At 50.1% G+C, this 19,187-nt stretch overlaps 2 protein-coding genes across 2 annotated transcripts; both read left to right on the top strand.

Annotated features, from left to right (window-relative positions):
- The first annotated feature begins 892 nt into the window (after positions 1-892).
- On the top strand, positions 893-4,180 carry LOC141837385 (uncharacterized). Its single transcript, XM_074724799.1, has one exon. It carries the CDS (start codon positions 893-895, stop codon positions 4,178-4,180), a length of 3,288 nt encoding a protein of 1,095 aa, XP_074580900.1.
- Positions 4,181-4,197: 17 nt separating this feature from the next.
- On the top strand, positions 4,198-5,121 carry LOC141837384 (uncharacterized). The gene has a single exon (XM_074724798.1). It carries the CDS (start codon positions 4,198-4,200, stop codon positions 5,119-5,121), a length of 924 nt encoding a protein of 307 aa, XP_074580899.1.
- The last annotated feature ends 14,066 nt before the right edge of the window (positions 5,122-19,187 follow it).

The raw sequence follows: 19,187 nt of genomic DNA, 5'->3' as shown, positions 1-19,187 counted from the left end.
CAATGAATTTTGATCAAAGCCCACTAATGGACCTAGGCTATTTAGATTTATGTGAACTTGCAACCATTAGGATAGGCTAAGTAAGAAAAAGGTATATATGGTGTTAAACCTTGATTCCAAGCACTATAAAGGTAATTATCGCGTGTCATTTGACACAATGTCTAAAACTAAATAATCTCTTTCAACCTTGCTCAGATTGGTTATCATTCATGAAAGAGGGCACCTTAGGACCCTTTGACACTTCAGAAACTCGTGTGACTTTGAATGAGTACATTCTAAGGTCTCTAGGTCTATCAATGTTTTTCAGTCGAAAGTCATTGATGACCTATGGTATTCGGATTTCTATAAAATTGCAACTATATGCAAGGTGTTAGCCTTTTGATCCGGATGGAATGACGTGGGCAAACACGTAGGATAAAAGGGGTCCCTCAGAAGACACGTAAGAAGGACGAGGCATCCAATAAGGAGAAGCTGATCCTCCTAGGAGGAGAGGAAGGTAAAGTAAACTCAGATCCTAGACAGGGGAGTCACCTCCCCAGCACCACGGCTTTGGCCGCCATCTCCTCCAATCCCAGGCACACGCTGGATCCGAAGGTATCGCTCCCCCTCGCCCTATATAAACCTCTCAGGTACGACATTCAACCCATCTTGAATCCGGGGGTACACTTGCATTTTTCTGTTGGTCTGACTTGAGCGTCGGAGTGGCCACGCCGGGATCCCCCGGCGCCCAGCTAATCCGTGCGTTCAGTGCCCCCTTTTTCAGGTCCTTTCTCCTCCGCTGTGGAAACATCGGGTGACGCGGCCTCCCCCTTGTCTGGTGATTCAGCTGTCGTCGGTAAGGAGCCGGAACATTTTGGCGCCGTCTGTGGGAAAACTGAGCTGAGAAGGTACGATGGTGAACACCCGACGCACCGCGAGCACCCGTGATCCCGTGGAGGAAAGGAATCCTGAGGGAGTGGTGACAATGACAAAGGACCAGTTTGATCATGTCGTGCAACAGGCGATCGACGCCGCCCTCCGTAGTGCGACGATGCATCCTCCGTCAGCACCGGTAGGTATGGCCGCGCCGGGAAGACGGAGACCTTCACCTATTGGAGAAGAATCCGCACCAGAAAGATCTACTAATAGAAACCCATTACCTGAGGCGGAAGACTCAAGTGAATCCCATGCGGGTGAGGATACTCGCAAAAGGAAGGCCCCGGTAAACCGGGCAGCCGACCCTCCCAATATCCCATTCGCACGGGCCATCCTCGATCAGGAAGTGCCTCGACACTTCCGACCTCCTCAGGTCGGAGAATATGACGGATCCACCGACCCGGAAGATCATCTCAATCGATTCGAGAATGCCTGCTTACTGCACCAGTATGCGGATGGCATTAAGTGTCGATTGTTTCTCAACACCCTCTCGGGATTAGCTCAACGCTGGTTCAATAAGCTAGCAGGATCCAGTATAAAGTCTTTTCAAGACTTCAGGGAAGCCTTCTTGCACCAGTTCGCTAGCAGTCGGAAGCATCAGAAGACCTCCTTACACCTCTTCACCATGAAGCAAAAACCTAAAGAAACTCTACGCGCGTACCTCCACCGCTTCAATCAAGAGGCATGTGAAGTACCGTCCACACCGCCGGATGTCCTGACAAGCGCTTTCACCCAAGGGTTACTGGAAGGGGATTTCTTTCGATCCCTTGTGAAGAAACCACCGGCAAGTTATCAGAAACTGTCGGAGAGGGCAACCAAGTATATACAGTTAGAGGAAACTCAACTGGCTCGCCGGGGCAGCCAGCCCACAGCTCCTCCAGTAGAGAGAAGAGCAGCACCTCCTCCACCCGCGAGAGAGGTGCCAACCCGACCTCTCCAGAACCCCCCAGCACCCCGGAATGAGCGGGTCGTACAGGCAATAGAGAATCTACCACAGTTGCCTGAACCCAGGGTAACAGGTCAGCCAGGACAACCTGCGCGGTATTGCGCCTATCACCGATCTACCGGGCACACCACCAATGAATGTCGACATTTGACAGATGAAATCAATCGGATCATCCGGGAAAGGCAAAGGCAAGGCGGCAGACGACCAATGAGAGAAGATCAGAGGCGCCCTGGTGGCTTCAGACGACCCAACCCCCAACAAGGGGGAGGTCGGCAACATCCCCCTGGAGAAGCTAGAGTACCAGCACCCGAAAATCACCAGGGGGAACCCCGACCTGGACAAGAGCCTCCTCAGGAAGTTCATCCTGACCCCCAGGAGGAGCGAAACAATCACGCCCACCGAGGTGAGATAAGTATGATCGCCGGTGGAGCTACGGATGGAGATTCCAACAGAGCCCGGAAAGCTCATGGCCGACGCCTGGAAACCTATAGTGTCAACACTGGACGAAGAGCCGACCTGGGCCCCAATATTTCTTTTGGGCCCCAAGACCTAGAAGGGGTAGACACCCCTCATGAGGACGCCCTGGTCATCCGGGCCACGATCGCCAACTACGATGTGGCTCGGGTTTTTGTGGACACGGGCAGCTCGGTCAATGTCTTGTATAAAGAGGCCTTCGACCGCATGCAACTTGATAAGGGAGACCTGCAGCCCCTGGCCACCTCACTCTTCGGATTCTCCGGACATGAGGTCCAACCCTTGGGACAGATCCGCCTGCCACTTTCCTTGGGAAAAGAACCTCTGCGGAGGACCCGAGCTACCCTCTTTACCGTGGTAGAAGCTCCTTCGGCATACAACGTGATCCTGGGAAGACCCGCACTGAGCTCTTTCGGGGCAGTCGTGTCCACCTATCACCAGAAACTAAAGTTTCCGGTACACAATCAGGTCGGGTCTGTCGGAGGTGATCAGAGTATTGCTCGGAAGTGCTACATCGACATGGTACAGACCGACATAAGGGCAGTAAGAAGGAGAGTAGGCACAGAGGTGAATTCAGTACAGGAAGCCTCTTTACCACGGCCAAAGCCAGAAAAGGTACCAGCACACATAGTACCAGAGAACCCCGACCAGGTTACATACATAGCTGCCGACCTGCCAGCAGAAATACAGGGACCACTGCTCGCTTGTCTGACAGCTAACCGGGACATCTTCGCATGGTCACCCCTGGAAGTCACCGGAGTAGCCCCTACTATCATGGAGCATAGGCTCAATGTGACCTCGGAAGCTCGGCCGGTTCGGCAAAAAAGAAGGCATTTCTCGGCTGACCAAGACAGGGTCATCCGGGAAGAAACAGATAAATTATTGAAAGCAGGGCAAATCCGGGAAATACAGTTCCCGACCTGGCTGGCTAACGTAGTATTGGTACCAAAACCGGGAGGAAAATGGAGAGTCTGTATAGACTTCCGAGACCTCAACAAAGCTTGTCCAAAAGACTGTTATCCCCTCCCAAGGATAGATCAACTGGTGGATTCCACCTCGGGATATGAGCTCATCTGTATGATGGATGCATACCAGGGGTATCACCAGATCCCTCTGGCCCAAGAAGACCAGGATAAGGTCAGCTTCATCACGGCTGACGGGACCTTCTGCTACACCGTCATGCCTTTTGGCCTGAAAAATGCTGGGGCTACATATCAAAGGCTGATGGACAAGGTATTCAAGAAGCAGCTAGGGCGCAACGTGGAAGTATACGTAGACGACATCCTCATCAAATCTCTCCGAGCTGACCAGCTCATTACTGACATAGAGGAAACCTTCGGCACTCTTCGACAATATGGGTTGAAGCTAAACCCTAACAAATGCTTATTCGGGGTTAAAAGCGGAAACTTCCTCGGGTATGTAGTGACCGAGCGAGGAATAGAAGCTAATCCAGCCAAGGTACGAGCTGTACAAGACATGGCCTCTCCTCGAAGCATTAAGGATGTGCAGCGACTAGTGGGACGCATCACGGCACTCTCTAGGTTCATATCCCACTCCGCCGGTAAAACTCTACCCTTCTTCAAGATTCTGAGGAAGGCAACTCGGTTTTCATGGGACGAGAAGTGCGAACAAGCTTTCACCGAGCTGAAACAATACCTGGCCAATCTCCCTGTCCTAGCCAAACCAGAGCCACACGAACCTCTGTGGGTCTACTTGTCGGCCTCTGAAGAAGCACTGGGCTCCGTCCTGGTCAAGCAAGAAGGGCCAGGCACAGCAGCCCATCTACTTCGCCAGCCACTTACTGAAAGGATGCAGAAACCCGCTATACTTCCCTGGAGAAATTAGCATTGGCTCTCACATTAATGGCCCGAAAACTCCGCCCATATTTCCTGGCACACCCCATCACGGTGTTAACCAACAGCAACCTGGGGCGGGTGTTACTCAATCCTGACGCCTCCGGACGTCTCATCAAATGGACCACCGAACTCAGCGAATATGATATACAATATCAGCCAAGAACTGCCATCAAAGCTCAGGCTTTGGCTGATTTCCTAACAGAGGTGGTGGGTGGCGAATCTATGGAAACCTGGAAGATCTATGTAGACGGATCCGCCACCAAGAATGGCAGCGGAGTAGGGGTGGTACTCTGCTCCCCTCAAGGAGAGACCTTGCAGTTGGCGGTCAGGTTACAGTTTCAAGCCACCAACAATGAAGCTGAATACGAGGCTCTCCTCACAGGCTTGCAAGCAGCTCGGCATCTGGGAGCTACTAGAGTAAAAGTCTACTCTGACTCCCAGCTAGTGGATCAGCAGACCAAGGGCACGTTTGAGATACGTAATGACCGATTGAAACGCTATGCCGAAGCTGTGGAATGCTTAAAAACACAATTCCAAGAGGTCACTCTCCAGAAGATACCCCGAGCAGACAATTATAGGGCTGATGAGCTAGCTAAATTAGCCAGCGCCTTGACCACCGGAGGAAATCCTGACCTTATCAAGCAGGAACAAGTAATAGCTCAGATAGATCAGCCTTCACGTACCTCCCGACCTGAAGATTGGCAAACCCCCATTATCTCCTTCCTGACGCAAGGCACCTTACCCGAAGACCCGGGACAGGCTCGAATTATCAAGAGGAGAGCCACTCGATTTACCATGATAGGTGACGCCTTATTCAAGCGAGCCTTCTCTCGCCCCTTGCTCAAGTGCCTGACCCCTGAGGAGGCAGATTATGTCATACAGGAGATACACCATGGCTGTTGTGGCAACCATGGGGAGAAAGAGCCCTGACACGCAAAGTTCTCCTCGCAGGGTACTTCTGGCCCACCATGCAGACAGATATACAGAAACTATCCGCAGCTGCAAAAGCTGTCAGAAGCATCAAGTCCTGACTCACCAGCCGGCCGAGCTCCTAAAGACTTCCTCTGTATCATGTCCCTTTGATCAGTGGGGCATGGATATAGTAGGACCCTTTCCCTTTAGGACCAGGGCAGAAGAAATTCTTGTTGGTTGCTGTCGACTACTTCTCCAAGTGGGTAGAAGCTGAACCCTTGGCACGTATCACGGAGAAGAACGTCCTCAAGTTCCTCTGGCAAAACATAGTGTGTCGATTTGGCATTCCTAGAAAAATAGTCTCCGATAATGGAAGACAATTTCAAGGACGGAAAATCAAAGAATGGTGTGAAGGTCTACAGATACAACAAGCCTTCACCTCGGTATACTACCCCCAAAGCAATGGACAAACTGAAGTCATCAACCGGGAGCTCGTCAAAGGAATAAAAACAAAACTAGACCACGCAGGGGGCTCTTGGGTGGATGAACTCCCCGACATCTTATGGGCATACCGAACTACTCCTAGAGACAGCACTGGAATGACACCCTTTCATCTAGTTTACGGAGAAGAAGCCGTAGTGCCGGTGGAAATAGGCTGTCATTCCGTACGGGTAGCTGCTTATAACAATCCCGAGGAAAATGCTACTCGCAGAGCAGCGGAGCTGGATCTCATCACAGAAACTAGAGAGAGGGCCAACACAAGGCTAAAGGCCTACCGACAACGCATGGAGCATATGTACAACCGACGTGTTCGACTCCGTTCCTTCGCTGTAGGAGATCTTGTCTGGAAAAGAAGGATACCTATGGAGGGACTGGGAAAACTCGAACCAAAGTGGGAAGGACCTTATCAAATTACTGGCCAACACACCGGAGGATCCTACTACCTAGCTGACTCCCAGCACAAGACGCTACCAAGGCCCTGGCATGCCACCCACCTGAGGCCTTACCACAATTGAAAGGACAGTATCTGTTCCCCTTTTCATTAGGCTTACCTTCCTTATGCATTTTTCATTTGGTACGCACTAATAATAATAAGCACCTACGGTGCATTTCCCTTCTCACAGATAAGGTCCATGCTTAACTCCATCCTGAGATTCCGGATCCGTTCCCACTATGCCTTTCTACAGGCCCCCGAGCTCCATGCTTAACTCCATCCTGAGATTCCGCACTCAATGGAGGTAGGGACCTGCTCCCTAGGCATGCTCAACTCCATCTTGAGATTCCGCACTCAATGGAGGTCGGGATCCGTTCCCACTATGCCTTTCTACAGGCCCCCGAGCTCCATGCTTAACTCCATCCTGAGATTCCGCACTCAATGGAGGTAGGGACCTGCTCCCTAGGCATGCTCAACTCCATCTTGAGATTCCGCACTCAATGGAGGTCGGGATCCGTTCCCACTATGCCTTTCTACAGGCCCCCGAGCTCCATGCTTAACTCCATCCTGAGATTCCGCACTCAATGGAGGTAGGGACCTGCTCCCTAGGCATGCTCAACTCCATCTTGAGATTCCGCACTCAATGGAGGTCGGGATCCCGTATGCCTTTCTACAGGCCCCCGAGCTATGCCTTTCTACAGGCCCACTCGAGCTCCATGCTTATGCTCACTCCATGCCTTTCTAGATTCCTCCATGCTTACTCAATGAGATTCCGCACTCAATGGAGGTAGGGACCTGCTCCCTAGGCATGCTCAACTCCATCTTGAGATTCCGCACTCAATGGAGGTCGGGATCCGTTCCCACTATGCCTTTCTACAGGCCCCCGAGCTCCATGCTTAACTCCATCCTGAGATTCCGCACTCAATGGAGGTAGGGACCTGCTCCCTAGCATCCCTCCATGCTTAACTCCATCCTGAGATTCCGCATGCATGCTCAACTCCATCTTGAGATTCCGCACTCAATGGAGGTCGGGATCCGCTCCCACTATGCCTTTCTACAGGCCCCCTTAACTCCATCCTGAGATTCCGCACTCAATGGAGGTAGGGACCTGCTCCCTAGGCATGCTCAACTCCATCTTGAGATTCCGCACTCAATGGAGGTCGGGATCCGTTCCCACTATGCCTTTCTACAGGCCCCCGAGCTCCATGCTTAACTCCATCCTGAGATTCCGCACTCAATGGAGGTAGGGACCCCTAGGCATGCTCCCTAGGCATGCTCAACTCCATCTTGAGATTCCGCACTCAATGGAGGTCGGGATCCGTTCCCACTATGCCTTTCTACAGGCCCCCGAGCTCCAGATTCCGCTCAAACTCCATCCTGAGATTCCGCACTCAATGGAGGTCATGCCTTTCTAGGCACTCCATCTGAGATTCCGCTCACTCATCACATCCATCTTGAGATTCCCATCAGCTCCCGCACTCAATGGAGGTCGGGATCCGTTCCCCTATGCCTTTCTACAGGCACCCCAAGCTCCAACTCCATTCCAGTCCAAGGTTGCACTCAACTGCGGCACTTCCAGCCCCACACCCTCCAACACTGGCAATTGGCCACGGCAGAACCTCGAGGCTCATGCTCGCCTACCCTCATCCTATTTTTCTCCTGGAAATTATCCTAAAAAGCATAGAGTCACGACAAACACTCACCGAGCCTACATGATAACATACATTATACAGACAAGTTCAAAGCGAACAACGACAAACGAGCAGCCCTCAAAGCCTACATATTAAAAGAGCATGCAAGAAAGGAAACAGAAGCTCTTTCACGCTCTCAGGACGTCGAGCCCCGTCCCGAGCTTGACGACGACACACCCATCAGGATCCGCGGCTATCATCTCAGCCTCCAGCTCATCCAACTTTCGCAGGTTTTCCGCACACTCCTCTTTCCAAACGCTCCATCTCCCGGACAGCATCGGACAATCCCTGCTGATGCTTCAGGGCTTGGTCAGAGATCCCCGCAAAATCTTGGTTACGCTTACGTACCTCCTCGATGGCGTTAACCCACTGCTGCTTAGAACGGGTGTAGCGCCGAAGAGCTGTGTCCCTTTCCTTCTCGATTCTCTGGACAGCCCCCTCATACAAGGAGGCCCGAAGGTCCCATTGCTCCGCCTTCGATCTAGCTTCCGCTCCCTTCTCCCTAAGCCGCCGGAGGCGGTCCTCGAAGGAACCCTCCATCAGAGCCAAGGAAAACCCAAGCAGGAGAAAAAGAGATAGAGGTATACCCCTTGTCTCGTGAGGGCCAGCAGAAACCCTAGCCATGGGTCGGACACCTCATGACCTATGCTAGCCCCAAAAAGCAAACCTACGTATATCAAACAAGAAAAGGACAAAAGGGAAAGCTGGTCGCTGCAGCTCCGTCATGTCAATATCACAGGGTCACGGGTCACAACATGACAAACACATCAATCAAGAAGCAGACTCACACCCTGAGTAACAATATATTAACATTCCGAAGCAGCAATGAAACTCATACGACGACAATAATCAAAAAAGACTAGCCAGGCCTAACCCATGCAACTTACAAAAGCAACAGACAGAAATAACGCTAACACAAAACACGAAAATCCAGGGAGGCCTAGGCCTCAGGGCCCAATCCAGGATCTACAGGAACTGAAGGAAGACCTGCCGAGGTCTCTGGCAATCCAACCTGAGCATTCTCAATTCCCACCATATTAACCTCTTCAGGAACAGGGAAATCTTGCCGAACTGACTCAGGCAAAGCATTCCAGGCCGCCTTCAAATTCAAGAAACTGAGGTCGGCATCTCGAGGGATAAGACCCGATCTGAGGAATTGGAGGATAGCACCCTCAAAGCCATACTCCATCATTTTACTGGATCGCGCGGCCAGTAGTTGGTAAAATTCGGGGGAAGAAAGAAAGGTTTGATGGCGCTTCGCAAATCGAGCCTCCTCATTAGTCTGCATTTCTTCCATCTCTACCTGGGCAGCATTCAGCTCGGACACGAGCTGTTCCCCTCTTAGCACGAGCTTCTGACAGCTGCTCCCGTTCTTTAACAAGGTCGGCCTCCAACTGCTGGACATGACTTCTAACCTCAGCTAGCTCAGCCGCACGCTCCCCCGATAAACGTTCCGCTTGCGCACAGGACTCCCGCAATTGCCTCCGGGCATGGCGTAGTTCCTGAACCTCCTTTTTCAGTCTTTCGACCTCCCCTCTGCCCGTAGGCAAGCATCCCGAGCTGTCATGCCTCGGATCGAGCTAAATCCGCATCCCTTAACGCCTCAGACGAATTGGGGCAGAGGAGGTCGGGCGGCCAATTCCTCCTTCAAGCGAACCAACTCACCATCCAGGCGAGCAAAGCGTTTCTCTGACCTAACCACTTGACGATGCAAAGCTTTTTGCTCCATCCCAATCTGCCAAGACCAGGCAATCAGAAAAATTCGCAACATTATTAAATATCCCTGTATGAATAAAAATACCTTGATATAAGACTCATATAGATGATCGGTCAACTCGACCACCCCCAGATGAGTAAGAAGGCGTTGGTGAGCTTCTAGGCGCTCAGTGGCTGCCTCACCAACATTACGGGAGAACAAACTTCCGGGATCAATTTGCATTTCTAAAGTCTGGACCGGACGGGGTACATATGGTTCCACTGGCGCACAGCTCATTAAGCGCTACCTCGGATCCTTGGACAAGGTCACCCCGGTCGCCAGATGGACATACAGGAGGTCGGGACATGTTAGGAAGATCGGAACCACGGGCTCGGGCAGGAGAACATCGGCGCTTACCTGTAGGGTCCTCCCTAGCTGTTTCTGAGGGAGGTTGATTCTTTTGCCTTTTCTGCCGACCTACAGCAGAGGGCTGAGAAGAAGGAAGCAGCCTTCTTAGCCAGCTCGGGACCAGTCTTCAATGACCCGGCACCCTTTAAAGAAGAACTGCCCATAACATCCCGAGCAGACACAGACCCTCTAGAAGGGGGTAAAGCACCGGGATCCTCGGTCGGATCCCCTGACGCCCACAAGCTCTCCAAGCGGGTTAGATCCCACTTGAGAACCTTATTCATAGACGCGTTCAGCATAATGCGGCCTGCAAGGAAAATAAAAGTTAATGAGCCACCATGAAAATAATTACCAAAGTAAGCCCTTACTCAGACGATCTCCCAGCTGAATAGGAATAGGACTAAGCTCAGCTCGGTACAACAAGGCTTCGTTCTCCGCCAAATCGTTAACATTAAAATCCAAACCAGCCAACCTAGAAGAAGCCTCTAAGAAGGCAGAAGAACGGCGTATCGGACCCAATCCAGGAACCGGAGGTAAGCCGGTTGACCATGCAGCAGACCAAGCATAAGGTCGGGGAGGTTTGAGGAAAATAAAACAACCCTTCCAACCCTTGTGGGAGGTAGGACATTTGCTGAGGAAACTTAGCCCAGGCCGGGCAGAGAAATAAAAAACGCCGCATTCAAACCGACGCAAAGCATACAAGACCATTGAACAAAGCTGGAGTTAACGTGATTTGGTACAACCGGCAGATAATAATGGTACCACAAATCAAGCGGTAAGAATTTGGGGCAAGTTGAGAAAGGTTGAGCCGATAATACCGAGCTAAATCCAGAAGAAAGGGAGATATAGGAAACCTAAGGCCGCTAGTCATCTGATCATAAAAAACAGTTATGTAACCAGCAGGTGGTCGGCTAGGCCGCTGATCGGAAAGAGGCACGCGAAGCTCATGATCTAAAGGAATCTTGAAACTGATTCCGGAACAAGCCTACAGCATCCGAATCATAGACGCTATGATAGGTGTCGAACCAGGGAGTAAGGACGCCATAGGATGGAGGATGAAAGTAGAAATAAGACGGGAAGAGCACCTGCACACAAAAAGGCTACCAACGAAAGCGGCGGAACAAACCGATAGAAAGGTGGCCAAAAGAAACCTAGAAACACGAGGAGAAATTGATATGCATATATAAGGTAACGGCAACCCTATCACCACGGAACATTCAAAATTTTATAAGAAATAGTCCAGCCCATTTTTTCTACCGCAAATATAGGAAAAACCTTTCCTAAAGTTTCGGCGCAGGGAAAAGTTTATCCTGATAAAGCCAGCATAAACAGGGGAAAAATTGAGAATTCGCCCCTCGGCACCTAAGCAAGGAACGACGTAGCTCGGCCAGGAACCAGGTGATGTCCCCTTTAAAAGCTAGTATAAAACTCGGTGAAGGTGTTAAAACAACAAGGCAGGAAAAGCTAGGAAGAAAACACACCTATCGCCAGAAAACCTCTAAAAGAGATCTGGACAATAACATCAAGATAACTCGAACCTAGCCAGAACTAATCAGAGGCATTAAAACCCTACACCGATAACTATAAAATGGGAGACAAAAGCAAATATTAAGCCACACCACCGAAAGAAAGGTGAAACAGTAGCCCTGATGCAAAAACTATACAGACATAGCTTTACTCCCCCAAGGGGAAATAGAAAGTCACATCACCATAAGTTTCATAACAATCTTTCCTAAATACAATAAGGGCAACAAGAGAAAACAAGAAACAAATCAACGTCCAGGCTTCTCAGATTCAGGCAGTTCTGCCCAGACTTTTTCAGGATCTAGGAACTTCAGATCGGAGCCCCGGGGTACTACTCCCGACTGGAGGAACTGCTTAACGGCTCCGTTGAACCCATGCATCAGCATGTTCCCTGCCTTAGTGCCCAGCAGCGCAAGGAACTCCTGAGATTCCAAATAGGCAGCTAGCCTCTCCTGCCACCGGGATTCCTCGTCTGCCTTCAGCTTGGACACCTCCTCGCGTAGGCTAGCAATTAACTGCTCTTGCTCACCCACTGTTGATTGCAGGGTGTCCTTTTGCTGATTGCTATCCAGCAGCTCCTTCCGAAGTCCCTCCTGTTGACCTAGCTGGGCAGATAAGCCAGCTTCCAGCTTCTGCTTCTCCTCCTGCAGACGGCTGACCTCCTGCCGCGCCTGGGCTAGGTCTCCTTGACACGTCTTCAAGGAAGCTTGTAGGGTCTGCGTCTCCTGCTCCAAGTGCTGGAGGCGGGAGGCCTGAAGCTCGGCTTCTTTATCAAATTTAGCCAGCTCCGCTGAGACCTTCATCAGATCAGCCCGAGCTTTCTCGGCCTCCAAACCAGCGGCCTCTGCCTGCACCTTGGCCTGGGCCAGCTCCGCCTCCAAGGGGGAATTCCGCAGTTGCGCCTGGAGGTCGGCTACTTGGATATGGAGCTGATGGTTGGCCGATTCTAATCGGGGCACCCGGCGGTCCAGCTCTTGGCAGCTCATCAGCGTCTAACAGAACACAAGAGCAGATAAGCCTCACACCAAAAATAGGGTAAAAAAGGTAGAATAAAACATACCCTAGTCGCAGAATCCAGTATCTGTTGACGCAGCACATCATTGGACAGGCGGGGAAGGGTCAGCCCATATTGGCGGCTCTCCTCTCCTAAGCAGAAAGCTCCTCCCTCTAGGGCCCAAGGAAGAAGTAGCAGGAAAGGACTCGGGGACACGAGAAGGGCGGGTGTCCCGAGACCTCTTCCTCCCCCTCAGAGCCTCAGGGGTCGTAGCAGCAGTAGAGGAGACGACTGGCGACTTCCCCCTGTCTTGGCGGCGCTTGGTACGGAGCTCGGAAGGAGGTGACTGTAGAGGAGAAACGGCCAGAGGCAGCAGCTGAGCTAGGGGAACTTGGTCTTCAGGAGAAGTGGCATCATCAGGAACCTGGACCACCGCAGCCTAGCTCTTCTAAGGGCCCAGACGCCAGGGACTCCCTCCTCTCCTCCTCCTCTGGGAGGAAGCCTCCATAACCTCCCCAAGAGGAGGATTGCCCCCTGTTATCGGTACCTCAGCAGGGGGCTCAGTCTCAGCCGAGGATTCTAAATTCACCACGGCGTTGGTGAACTTCCCCTTCAACCGGTCCCAGGGTGGCCGAGGCAGGAGGCAAAGATGCTTCTCCTTCAGCTACAGCAATGTCGAGGGCTGGTTGCTCCTCAGGATCAACAATCATTGCCCCCTCTGGCTCAGCAGGAGCCGAACTTCCACCCTCGGGGGTGGCTGTCGAGGACCCAGCAGCCTCGTCCGGAACCCACCACTTATCTGTGGTGGTAAGGTCCCACTTCAGTGCCTTCAGTAAGGAGGCCTCCATCAAAATGTCTCCTGAAAATCACAAGGAGGGAGAAATTAGTTAGTATAACAAATGCACAAAAGAAAGCCTTAGAGAAACCTACTCAAGGAAGCATCCAAGGGGACGTCGTTGGGACTGAGGCCAGCTTTATATAACAAGGCCTCATTGGATATAAGAGATTTCACATTAAAATGGAGACCGTCCAGAGTCTCAGAAGCTGTCAGGAAAGCAGGGCTTAACCTATACTGGCCAAGATTTGGCGAAGGAAGGGGAACAGATCGCCAGAAGGTCGGCCAGGTATAAGGGGTAGGAGGTCGGAGGAAAAAATACTTATCCTTCCAACCCTTCCAAGAAGAAGGGCACTTGTCCAAAACCTGGAAGCCAGGTCGGGCAGCAAAGTAGATCTCCCCCCTCTTCCCTTTCTTAACCCAGAAGAAGTAATGGAAGGTAGTGGGATCAACAGGAATCTGATAGATATGAAAAATAATGGAAGCACAGCAGGCTAGCATGAAGGAGTTAGGAGGAAGCTGCGAAAGGGAAAGCTGGAAATAGGAAGAGAGAGGATTGAAGGAAGTGAGGAAGAGGAAAGCGAAGACCTCCTTCCATCTGACCTCGAAAAAAAGTCACATAGCCCGGAGGAGGCTGGTGAGGTCTTTGGGCGGGGGTAGGAACCAAAATCTCATGATCAGCAGGAATGCCATAGTGGGCCCTGAGCATAACCTCGTCATCTTTAGTGAACCTGGTAGGTTTGCACCTGGCAAACCAAGGGAGTGAATCGGACATCGGAACAGGCCCTACAAGGGGCGAAATCGAAACTACGAGAAAGAAACCCTAGACAGACGGGCAATCGGACGAAGATGGAACGAAAAAGAAAGAAAGGGCAAATCGTTCGTAGGCAGATGAAACCAGAGAAACAATGAGGTGCAGAAGAAAGGGCGAAGGGATCGCTGGAGCAACGGAAGGTACCCTTGCCCGAAAAACCGAAGATTACGAAGGCAGGAACGATGAGAATCGACAAAAACACACGGAAGGCAGTTCGAAGAGTAGGATGGAGACTTACGGAGAAGTGCAGAGTTCGCAAAGGAGAGCACGGCGAGGGGAACCGAGGACGCAGAAGCAAGAAGCGAAAACAGCGAAGACGGAGTAGTTAGGGTTCGCAAATGGCGGGGAAAGAGAAGAAGAAAGGTTTAAGGCAAAACGGTCGGCGGATCTCGACCGTCGAAACACTTAAACCTCGATCAATCGATGAAGGCGGTTAAGCAACCGTAAAACCAATACATCGCAGCCATTGAACCATTAAAACGCAGATCAACGGGTTGAAAGGCTCAATAAATCACGCGAGAGGAATCAACAGAGGAGATAGATCGGCGAATCACGAAGCCAATCCCATCAGAGAAAATAAGAGATCGGGTGCAACTCGAGCCTAACCCGAGCCCCTTAGAAAACAAAACAGCCCGGGGAAGACGAAAACCGGGAAACTAGGTCCAAAAATTAGCTAATTAAGCAAGCAACCACGCTAACCCCCCTCTCCGTAAAACAAGAAAAATAGAGCCAGCTCGGCAAACCTGGCTGATACCTGGAGTAGGTAATAAAGCCAGGAAGTCACGGCTTAAGCTTAAAACGCTGAAAAAATAGGTCGGCATCTCTAATAAGAATCCGCAGTCTTTAAGACCACACTACTTGCATGAGGTGCCGCAGCCCTGCTCACCCCCTCATCTCAAATTAACCCCTCCTCATAAACCAACGACAACCATAAAACCTAATCACCTGTTAAGATCTAGCAGTATCCATAGTAAAAACAGAGACTATACCTCAATAGAAGGAAAATAAAGGAGAAAGCAGAAAATCACTACCGGAGCAAAATAATACATCAAAACATCCTTCCCACACAGGAAGATAAACACAAGTTATCAAAGTCAGTCTTACAAAAACCAGGAAACAGTCATGAATTAATGGCAGGCTTCTCTGAAGCTGGCAACTCCTCCCAGACCTTCTCCGGACTAAGGAAGTTCAAATTGGTACCCTTAACTATCAGGCCCGATTGGATAAACTGTTTCACAGCCCCCTGGAACCCATGCATAAGCATGGTGCCAGTCTTGGTCCCCAGCAGCTCCTGAAATTCAGGCAGAGCTCAGGAACAACTCCTTCCATTTCAACCGTTGTTCCTCTCCCTGCCCCTGGAGCTCAGCCACCTGCTTTTGAAGGGCCTCTACCTCAGATAGAGCTTTATCCTTGTCAGCCAGCAGGAGCTCCCGTTGTTTCCTCTCCTCGGCCAGCTGGGATTCCAAGCCCTGCACCTGACCCTGCGCTTGCTCCAGATCATGACGGAGCACTCCCTTTCTGCTGATAAGCCACGGCAAGGTCGGCTTCCAGCTTGGACTGAACTTTCCGAAGAAGTCCGACCTCATGCCGAGTTTTACCTAACTCCAACTGGGCTGCACTGGGTGGAGGCTTGACTTCCTTCCAATTCTTGCTCTAATTCCAAGAAGCCTGGAAGTTCGGAGCTCAGCATCTACTCTCAATCGGTTCAACCTCTTGCCTAAGCTCCGCTACTTCAGCTCCGGTCGCCTCCCCTTCCAGACGCCCTCTGATCCAGCCAGACCCTCCAGTTGCTTTCGCAACTCTGCTAACTTGGGCCTCCAAACGCTGGTTAGCAGATTCTAGGGAAGAGGCCCGACGATGGAGCTCTTGGCATTGCTTCACCACCTGAACATAGATAGGGAAACACATAAAAAGCTATGATGAGACAGAACGCTATTAAAAAAAACTAGGTACCTTGCCCAAGGAACCGTGCATATGACTAAAGAGGGTCTCCATATCCAAGGTCGGGCAACACCTCCCGTTCATACTGAAGGAAATCATCGGCAGGGTGGGCTTCCTCCACCCGAATAGTCGAAGGAGAGCGGGGAGGACGGACCACCCGGGACTTCTTTTCTTGTGGAGCCGCAGCAGAGGTAGCAGGAGCCTTTCCTTTGTCATGACGCTGCTTGGCACGCGACTCCGGAGAAAAGGATCTTAGAGGGAGAAACCACTAAAGGCTCCACCTCAGAAGGGGGGACCTGTCCCCCTGCGTCCACCTCAGGGACATCAATGATAATTGTCTCCGACTCCCCTGGGGCAGCAGCGGCTTTCTGCCTCTCCTCCCGAAGCCTCTTCCTAGATCGCGTCTCCCGAACAACGACAGGAACAGAGAGCCTTTGATAGCAAAGCCTCAGGTACCAACTCCACCGCCACAGGAGACTCTCCTCCTCAAGACCAAAAGAAGCATAGGCTGTATCCTGACCCACGGAAGGGGCTGGTTGAGATACCCCCTCTCCAGCAGCAACAGCAGCTGAGCTTCGAGCCCCCTCGGCTAGCAACAGAACCTTCTAACCCCAGGGCAGGAGCCTCTGGATCCTGCGGCTCGTCTGCTCCAGCAGAAGCCCCTAAACCCGGAATAGCTGCCGAAGAACCCTCGGCATCTTCAGAAATCCACCAACTATCAGTGGTGGCCAGATCCCACTGCAAAGCCTTTTTCACGGAGGCATCGGCCATTATCTCATCTGCAACCAGAAAGAAAAGAAAACTAAGTCAGCTCGGATAAGAACTACAGTAAACATGAGGGACTTACATAAAGATGCACCCAGAGGAACACGGGTAGGACTAAGGCCGGCTCGGTACAGAAGAGCTTCATTGGCTGTCAGTTTGGTGGCATCAAACAGAAGATGGGACACAACCCTCTTAGCATTTACAAAGGGCAAGGTGAACTGATAAGGGCCTAAAGGAGGAGGAGAAGGCAAGACTGGTTCCCAAGAGAGTAGGCCAGGTATAAGGAGAAGGAGGTTTAATGTAGAAGAATTTCTTCTTCCAACCCTTCTGAGAGATAGAGCACTTGTCTAAGAACTTGACACCCGGTCTGGCCGACAGGTAGGCCACCCCGGGTTCAGTGCTCTTTTTAGGGCACAGGAACTGGTGAAGAGTTTGGGAATCAAAAGGGATGTCTGTAAATCTGGAAAACGATAATGGCACCACAAAGCAGACGATAAGAGTTAGGAGCCAATTGAGAAAGGGAAAAGCGGAAGTAATTGGCTAGGTCTTGGAGGAGGCGAGGAATGGGAAACCGCAAACCTGCCTCCAACTGCCCCTGGAAGAAGGTGACATAACCAGGAGGAGGTTCATGCGGTCGCTGAAGGGAAGAAGGTACCCTAATCCTATGATCGGCAGGGATACCATACTGGTTTCGCAGCAGACACCGCGTCGTCCTCAGAGGACAACAAAGAGGTCTCGGTCTCGTACTGTTGGCGTTCTGGATCTCCGTCCCGTGTTCCGAATTCTACCCGCTCCGGAAAGCGTAGAACTCCACAGGACAAAAATTTTTCCCGCCTGGATCAATTGACAAAGTCTACAAAAGACCAAGTCAATCGATCCTCCAGGATCGCCGATTCCTAAATTACCTTCTACGGTTTCTACAACTAGTTCTAGTACGTAAACAAACTGCGGAAAATAAAACATACCAGAACCTTTAGATGACCTCGGAATCTTCCACTGTATTCCTAGCTTCTTCCTGGACGTTGGGTGGACAACGAACCTCCAGAAATAAAAGATGCAAATTCTCCGGATGAAGAACCTTGGATCGCTTTTCTTCTTCTCGCAGCTTCTTCGCCTTATCACGCCTCTTTGCTTAGATCCGGCCACCACCTTAAAGAGGAGGTTCGACCACCTTAGAGAGGAAGGGAAGTGGCGGTGGAGAAGGAGGAAAAAAGGGAAAGGGAAGGAAGAAGAGATAGGGCCGGCGGCAAGAAGAAGAAGGGAGGAGAGAACTTGTTTTTCGGAAAGCTTTCTCTCTATCCTTCTTGATTGTCTATTGCCGCCCCCTATTGCCTCTCTTTTATAGCCTTAAACCAAAGACCAAGCCCAAATCTTTCTAAACAAATTTTTCTAGAATTTTTCTGATTTTATAAACTAATTCTAGATTTTTAGAAAGATTATTAATCTAGATCTTCTAGATTAAATCGCAACCGTCGGATTCTTTAGATTTGGTTTTTCCTTTTTAAAATAAAAAACCAAAATCAATTTTATCCAATCTTATTTAATATTGGCCGAATATAATAATAATAAAATAATTTTAATTCAGAATTATTTTTATAATTAATTCCAAACTCCAAAATTATTTCAAATCTCAGCCAATTAAATAAATTGCAACCGTCGGATCTTTTTAATTTGGTTTTTCCTTTTAAAATAAAAACCAAATTAATTTTTATTTAATTTATTTAATATTGGCCGGTTATTATTAATTAATTCTAATTTGGAATTATTTTTATAATTAATTCCAAATTCCAGAATTAATTTAAATCTCAGCCGATTAAATAAATTGCAACCGTCGGATCTTTTATCTTTGGTTTTTCTTTTCTAAAAAAAAAAACCAAACCAACCTTATCCTCATTATAAGTGGCCGGCCCACCTATTGGGTTGGTTTAATCCTTGAACCAATTTTATATTAAAATAAAACCGAACCGATGAGATCTCATCCGTTGGATGCAACTCAATCTCATCTAACGGTTACGATATAATCTCTTTTAATATAACTTAATTGATTCGATCCGACGGACCTGATCCTTTCCCTTGGGCGTGTGGTTCCATGAACCAGCTCTGGTTCACCTCGTGAACCGATTCTTCCTTTCCAAAGAGAATTAAAACCGAACCGGAGAGATCTCATCCATCGGATGCATCTAGATCTCATCCAACGGTTCTAATCTATTCTCTTTCAATCTTCTTTATTTATTTCGATCTAATGGATGCAACTTGATCTAATCCCACGGATACAAGCTGATCTCATCCATTAACTCATCCTACGGTAGAGAACCAATCTTATCCAACGGTTGAGATTAAATCTCATCCGACGGCTAAGAACTAATCTCATCCGTTTGATTGCATCCTTTTGAAGATGTCTTTAGGCTACAGTGGGGACCTCGAGGAGGTATTAGATCTGGCCTTCTGATGGATTTCGGATCCCGTATTCAAACCCCGAATA

Source organism: Curcuma longa, chromosome 11, assembly GCF_044706935.1.
Source record: "Curcuma longa cultivar G26 ecotype Majalengka, Jawa Barat chromosome 11, ITB_CL_G26_1.1, whole genome shotgun sequence".
Classification (NCBI taxonomy): Eukaryota; Viridiplantae; Streptophyta; class Magnoliopsida; order Zingiberales; family Zingiberaceae; genus Curcuma; species Curcuma longa.
The sequence above is the reverse complement of the archived record's forward strand: the minus strand, read 5'-3'. Positions and strand labels throughout refer to the sequence as shown.